At 40.6% G+C, this 7,073-nt stretch overlaps 1 protein-coding gene across 3 annotated transcripts; it reads left to right on the top strand.

The window, feature by feature from the left end:
• The first annotated feature begins 1,143 nt into the window (after window positions 1–1,143).
• On the top strand, window positions 1,144–5,434 carry LOC110530554 (uncharacterized). 3 transcript variants are annotated; one of them, XM_021613735.3, is made up of 4 exons: window positions 1,144–1,605; window positions 1,705–1,823; window positions 2,931–3,045; window positions 3,253–5,434. In XM_021613735.3, the coding sequence occupies exons 1-4, from the start codon at window positions 1,392–1,394 to the stop codon at window positions 4,374–4,376; spliced, it is 1,572 nt and encodes a 523-aa protein (XP_021469410.3). In that variant the 5' UTR covers window positions 1,144–1,391; the 3' UTR covers window positions 4,377–5,434. The 3 variants fall into 3 exon arrangements, with proteins under 3 accessions (XP_021469410.3, XP_036842096.2, XP_090038734.1); XM_036986201.2 differs by lacking the exon at window positions 1,705–1,823 and having other exon boundaries at window positions 1,153–1,298; XM_090182608.1 differs by lacking the exon at window positions 1,705–1,823 and having other exon boundaries at window positions 1,188–1,605.
• Window positions 5,435–7,073: the final 1,639 nt, after the last annotated feature.

The raw sequence follows: 7,073 nt of genomic DNA, 5'->3' as shown, positions 1-7,073 counted from the left end.
CAGAGGATGTGTTGGTACCATTCTTTATTCATGGCTGTGTTCTTAGGCAAAATTGTGAGTGAGCCCACTCCCTTGGCTGAGAGGCAACCCAACGCATGAATGGTCTCAGGATGCTTTACTTTTGGCATGACACTGGACTGATTGTAGCGCTCACCTTGTCTTCTCCGGACAAGCTTTTTTCCGGATGCCCCAAACAATTCGGAAAGGGGATTCATAAGAGAAAATGACTTTACCCCAGCCCTCAGCAGTCCAATCCCTGTACCTTTTGCAGAATATCAGTCTGTCCCTGATGTTTTTCCTGAAGAGAAGTGGCTTCTTTGCTGCCCTTCTTGACACCAGGCCATCCTTCAAAAGTCTTTGCCTCACTGTGCGTGCAGATGCACTCACACCTGCCTGCTGCCATTCCTGAGCAAGCTCTGTACTGGTGGTGCCCTGATTCCGCAGCTGAATCAACTTTAGGAGACGGTCCTGGCTCTTGCTGGACTTTCTTGGGCACCCTGAAGCCTTCTTCACAACAATTGAACCGCTCTCCTTGAAGTTCTTGATGATCCGATAAATGGTTGATTTTGCTGCAATCTTACTGGCAGCAATATCCTTGCCCGTGAAGCCCTTTTTTGTGCAAAGCAATGATGACGGCACGTGTTTCCTTGCAGGTAACCATGATTGACAGAGGAAGAACAATGATTCCAAGCACCACCCTCCTTTTGAAGCTTCCAGTCTGTTATTCGAACTCAATCAGCATGACAGAGTGATCTCCAGCCTTGTCCTCGTCAACACAAACACCTGTGGTAAAGAGAGAATCACTGACATGATGTCAGCTGGTCCTTTTGTGGCAGGGCTGAAATGCAGTGGAAATTTTGTTTTGGGATTCAGTTAATTTGCATGGCGAAGAGGGACTTTGCAATTAATTGCATTTCATCTGATCACTCTTCATAACATTCTGGAATATATGCAAATTGCCATCATTCAAACTGAGGCAGCAGACTTTGTGAAAATTAATATTTGTGTCATTCTCAAAACTTTTGTCCACGACTGTAGTATTTCCCACCTCCGCCTCGTTTTCGTTTCAAAATGGCTCCTGTGTGACTAAAGCGTAAAAAAAAGAAGAAATTGCCTTGCCAGCGCTAAACTCTACCAATTTTAAGGGTTGTTGCAGTCTCATATTTACGGTAATGCATGTTTACGTCACGAGTTGAACGGAAGTGTGATTACGCACGCATCTCTTACTTTAAACATTGTTGGCCTTAATCGATATTTTACATATGCCAAATTGGACTACTATCAACATTTGCCATAGTGTAAGAATTTTTATTAATTGATTATTTATTGCATATTGGCTAGCTACAAAATTGTAACATATTTACTTAACAGAGAATACTGGGCTGGACAAGATGGCCAGCTGCAATTTTCAGGCACAGTTGGTATCCGTTATGGAGGTATTAGCTAAAGCAGCTGTAGCAGAAATAAACAAACGTGTAGCTGATAGCTGTGCTGTTATACGTTTGGAAATGACCCAAAGCCAGCGAGATATTGATGTACTGAAAAGGAAGTGGCAAATGATGGAGAGCGAGTTGAAGAAGACGCGAGGACGAGTCAGAAGAAAAGGTATATAGATGTGTTGTTATTCATGGTCATTTGATTGCATCATGGAGCAACTGAAGAAAAGCACGAGTGAATATTTGACTGAATACAATTGTTTTCCAGTTTTTTATCCCATGGCATCAGAGAGATCTTCATATCCAGTCAAGATTGTTTTGAACAAGCAGAGTAGCTCACAGTGGAGAGACGAAGAGCTGTCTGTTGAAGAAGACTCTCAGCCACAGGTGTGATACAACACCTTTACAATTACAGAAATCCAGGGGCCTCGTAACTGTTGCATTCATTCACACTATCTGCGTGTGCCATTACTGACAAGACTGCGCATATACAAACATATATAAATGTATTAACTTGGCCCACGCATATTTCCAGGTATACACCAGACCCGTCGTGAAACAGTGAGTGCGTGATCGAGAGCATTATAAACTGGGTGGTTTGAGCCCTGAATGCTGAATGCTGAGGCCAAATTAAATGAGAGATGACATGGTCATTTGTTTTAGGATACTTAATGAATATGAACCCATCATGGGCAGAAAAGGAGAGGGATTTATTATGGTAATGTTATGAAAATATCTATTATGTTACAAATTAAATTTTGTCTACTGGAGAAATGTTGAATTACAGTTTTTCAGACCGTACAGAAGTAGCCTACAATCGTTTGTTCTATTGTTAAACTGTGCTCTGGATCAGATGGCATGGAGCAAAATACTTGAAATAGCTTATCTAATTACTACTGTGAAGTGGGCCAATTAAATGAGAGACCGGGAGAATGGAATCTAACTTGTTGTAGGCCTGTAGGCTACCTGATGAGTATGAAACCATCACAGAAGAGGTGATTCATTTCATCTGCAATGGTCATTGAAATTAAATACATAATAGCCTAGGCAATTGCCTATTTCTAATTATTTTAAAATACAAAGATAAACTAAATTGATGTTCTCTTCTCACTAACGGCAAACAATTGTATCTTGTTATTAACCTGTTATTTGTTATGAAAAAAACATGGCCATCTTAACCCCCATTTGCAAGAAATACTAGGCTACTTGCGTGCTTGCAATGCAATGCTTCAACCACATAGAAACTGCATTGGCATGGTCTAAATGTTGCAGGAAGGTGAGCACATTCTCTGGCCAAGTTAAGTATTTATGAATGGCCACGCATGTTTTGGGGTATATTTTGTACATACGCATGGTTTTAAATGAGGCCCCTGACCTCTAGGATCAATTCTGTTATTGGAATATCAGGAGAATTTATTGCTTTTGTGTGAATTATGAGTATGAAAAGTGTTCGAAATGGTGTGTCCAGAGTAATAACCTCAGTCCCTGTTACAGCCTACAGATGTGGAGCAGAGAGTGGAGACTGAACCCATACTGATCAAAGATGAGGAGACAGCAGAGGACGTGTGGAAGGCTAACGCTCAGGAAGAGATCAGGATCACTGGAGAGGGTGGGTGTGACCATAAGGGGAACTGCTCTGTCTGTCTATGGAATACTGTGGGTGTGGTGGTATGCACGTTCCAAATTGCTACATTGGTGTTTTATGTTCTGGTATACATAGAGCACGGACACACAGTCAGGTCTAAAGCAGTCATGTTTTGCAACAGTTAAGGGTCTGTTGTAATGTTTATTTTTATCTTTATCCCTAAATCTTTAGAGTCTGGTTCCAAGCCTGGGAAACCACCATCCTTTGAACAACGGCACTGTGACGAGGACTTCATCACACAACCCAGCATGTCTCCCGAAGACTCAGTGGAACATTACCCCAATTCTGATCGTCCAGAGGAACCAGGAACACCCCGGCTCGCTTCTACAGAGGTATTCCGCACAGAGCAGCACCGGCCAGCCAAGGACGAGGACTCACTAGAGCTAGTGATGGTGAAGAATGAGAAAGAGGAGGAGCTGGGGCAGACTACAGCCCTGGCAGGACCTGACCAGTTTGTCATGGATGAGTCTGATGGGCAGCTGTGGACCTCTGTGGATCCAGGCGGAGACACTGACCCTATCTGCCACCCAGATTTCTCCTTTCATTCCACAGAAGAGTACTCTCAGAATATCTCAATTTTCCCATCTCATAGTGGGCTGCCATCTGTTCCTACTATGACAGATGATGTAGGGCCATCGCTTCACTCTTCTATAGGAAAACCACATGCTAACATGTTCAGTGCAGCAGCACACAGGAAAAGACATGTCAGGACATTGGCTGATGAGACTAGACAACAGATGCCAGAGGGACAGAGTAGCGAGACGCTGAACTCAAATAATGATGGAAATAGTTTAGCTCTACAGCCAAGGCAGCATCAATACAGGGCTTCAGAAGCAACAGTGAGATTGAGTGAGTGCATGACAGGGTCAAACATGGCCACCACCTCCACCTTCTCTGGATACAGCCTGAGTCACAGTAGTTTTAACATGGTGAAGAGAATGAGGAGTCAGTGGAGGTCGGGCGCCACCACCGAGAGGCGTTTCAGCTGCACCTTTTGTGGGAAGAGCTTCCAGCGTTTCTGCCAGCTCAAAGTACACCTCCGGAGTCACACCGGAGAGAAACCGTACACCTGCGAACAGTGTGGCAGGAGTTTTACCCAGCAGTGCAACCTGATCAGACATGCTGTGGTCCACAGCGGAGAGAAGCCCTTTGAGTGCAAACAGTGTGGGAAATGCTTCACCCAGCGCTCTAGCATGAAGTCACATCAGAAAACTCACATAGGAGAGAGTCCAGTGTCTCAATACGTGGTACCCGCATACCCTGGGGATCCACACACAGGTTTAAAGCGCAACTGAAGGCAATAAACATCTTCTGATATAAAAAGGCTATGTATCACCGATGAGTCAAACATTTATTCTATTGTCAAATTGTAAATAGGATAATTGTGTTCATAAATTCAGTCTCATCCAAAACTGAGTTTTGTAAGTACTTTCGACAGAACTTACTTTTGGGTTGCGTTTTGATTTTACCAATGCTCACTTGCCCACTAACACCAGATACACAGCTGTGGTGATTGTGGTCTATCCAATCCACCGTAGAACACACAGCTTTTCAGACACACCTGCCCATCTCACTTTGTTTAACTTGAGAAATACAGCACCAAACATCTTAACTATAAGTAAAATTACTCAACTAAAACCTCCTCGTCAAAAACGTCCAAGTTAACTCAAGAAGTCTATCTTAGATTCATAATACTGGCATTGTTCCTATGGTGTTTCATGGGGGACAAACATTATTAACTGCCACATCGAACCTCACCCCAAGTCTGAAATCTGTTTTTTCTTAAAAAGAGCAACAGAGAAATGTGGAATTAGTGCGTTCAGTCACTCTTTAATGTTGTCTCAAATCAGATGAATCAAATAGATAATAATTGCATAGTTTTCCTGTAACACTTTCTATGTAAAAATGTGTTACAGAAGGTAATTTGAGACATTTTGACAAGCTTTTCCTCCAAATTGATTTGTAAAATGGTTTTCATGTTTGACTGTTGACGGCTCTTCACTTTAATTTCAACAACGTATTTCCAACTGGTAATGTGTGTTTGTACCACAAAATCATAAAAACCATGCTATATTCAATAACATATATTTATTGAAAGAGTCAATTTGCCAAAATAAAAAGTTTTAGCTTCACTGTCTGAATAAATAGTAGGGGAGTGTTTATGTATGTGCCTTAAAAACCCTAAGTAAAGAACCTCAATGTAAATCAGCTATAATGCATCAATAGTTACTTGAAATATATCATGAAAGGAAGTTTACATGAAACTAGTTTATGGTCTTTGTTTGCCAGTTGTGTTTCAAACAAGTTATATACTTTTTTTCTATCCTTTAATAAATACCATACCACATTTTCAGAATGGTTTCATTAGGTTGTGTCGATGAGAATGGAGATTACAATGTCAAAGCTGCACACACGTACAGTTTTATCAATTGTGGCCACCTCCCTGTTTTCCATTTTGTCCCGCGGAGTCTTCACAAACTGAAGAGGAAGTGGCCCATTAAGAATATGGAACCTCCCCTTCAAGACGCCGATCACCCACTTTTTAACAAAATGCACATTCATATTTTCATAATATTATTTTGGTTCATGAAATATGTCATAGCCTTTCAACATAGTTTTGTCTTTCGGAACCACGACAGCCAACGCTCCGTCCTTGTTCATCCTATAACATCCTGACTCTTCTCCACTCTGCTGTTCTCGGGTGCGTTCAGCAGGATGCAACGTTTTAAAACATTTGTACCTTTGGAACCAACCTGGTCTAAGAGCATTTCATATTATTCTGCAGGTAAATCTGAGACACTCCATTTGGTATGATATGTTACATTTTTGTATGGTATGTATTCATTTGTGGATGTCCATCACCCATTTCATATGATATGTTTCGAATTACAATTCAAATATCTTACGAATTTTCAAAATGTACAATATGTTACGAATTCTAGCTAGGTGGCTAACGTTAGCTAGCTGGCCAACATTAGCTGGGCTAGGGGTTAGGGTTAAGTTAAAGGGTTAGCGGAAGGGTTAGCTAAAAGGGTTAGGGGAAGGGTTAACTAACATGCAAAGTAGCTAAAAAGTAGTTAAAACGTTGCTAAAATGCTAAACTTGTCCTTGATAAGATTCAAACGTGCAACCTTTAACGTTATGCATCCACCCGACAAACCACCCTACTTTCATTTTTGCCCTAAGTAACCATCTGTCTTGTGTAACCAATCATATCATACTAATTTGAGAGTCCCGGAGGTATATTTACTATGTTATGTCTAGTCTATGAGACCGGGCTGTTGGAACAGCCTGCTGGAGGATCTGACGGCCTCAGAGACAGTAGACATTTTTAAGAGAGAGCTCAAGACATACCTTTCTATCTGTGCTTTTATTTAGGGTAATTTTATTGTGCTATTTTATCTTCCTGATATAATTTTATTTGCTTTATTCAATTTTATTTATCTTATTTTCCTTCCAACAGTCTCTCTGGTTTCACTGTTGTTTTTTTCCTGTTATTATTTTAATGTGATCTGTTTAATTTTAACATTTCCATTTGTCTAGATCATCTATTTTATCTTTGTAATTTTTATTTATTATTTTACTTTTTGTTTTAAAAACTTTGAAATGCATTCACTTGTAGAAATGTGCTCTATAAATAAAGTTTGATGTAACATAGAATTACGCCGTACCGTAGAACAAACATGTCTTTCTAACATGGAAATAAGGAATCCTTAGGAGTCCTTCCTCTTCCTAAAACACCAAATACTTTAGAAGAAATAGGAAACTGTTTCAGAAAAGTGCAAGGGTGTCAATACATTTGTCTGGCACTGTATGTTCAGGATATCAGGATGGTCGGACTTGGCTAGTTTGTTGCAACATCAGGCAGACTCTAATCGTCACTTGGGCATGCGAGTCTGCATCAATTCCTTCCTTGTATTAATTATTATCACTTGTTTTCACTTTTAATTGGAAAATAAATAAACCTATGTAAATATACACTGTTTTATTTT

The sequence above is a fragment of the Oncorhynchus mykiss genome, chromosome 8, assembly GCF_057628025.1.
Source record: "Oncorhynchus mykiss isolate SJ-2025 chromosome 8, ASM5762802v1, whole genome shotgun sequence".
Taxonomy (NCBI): domain Eukaryota; kingdom Metazoa; phylum Chordata; class Actinopteri; order Salmoniformes; family Salmonidae; genus Oncorhynchus; species Oncorhynchus mykiss.
The sequence above is the reverse complement of the archived record's forward strand: the minus strand, read 5'-3'. Positions and strand labels throughout refer to the sequence as shown.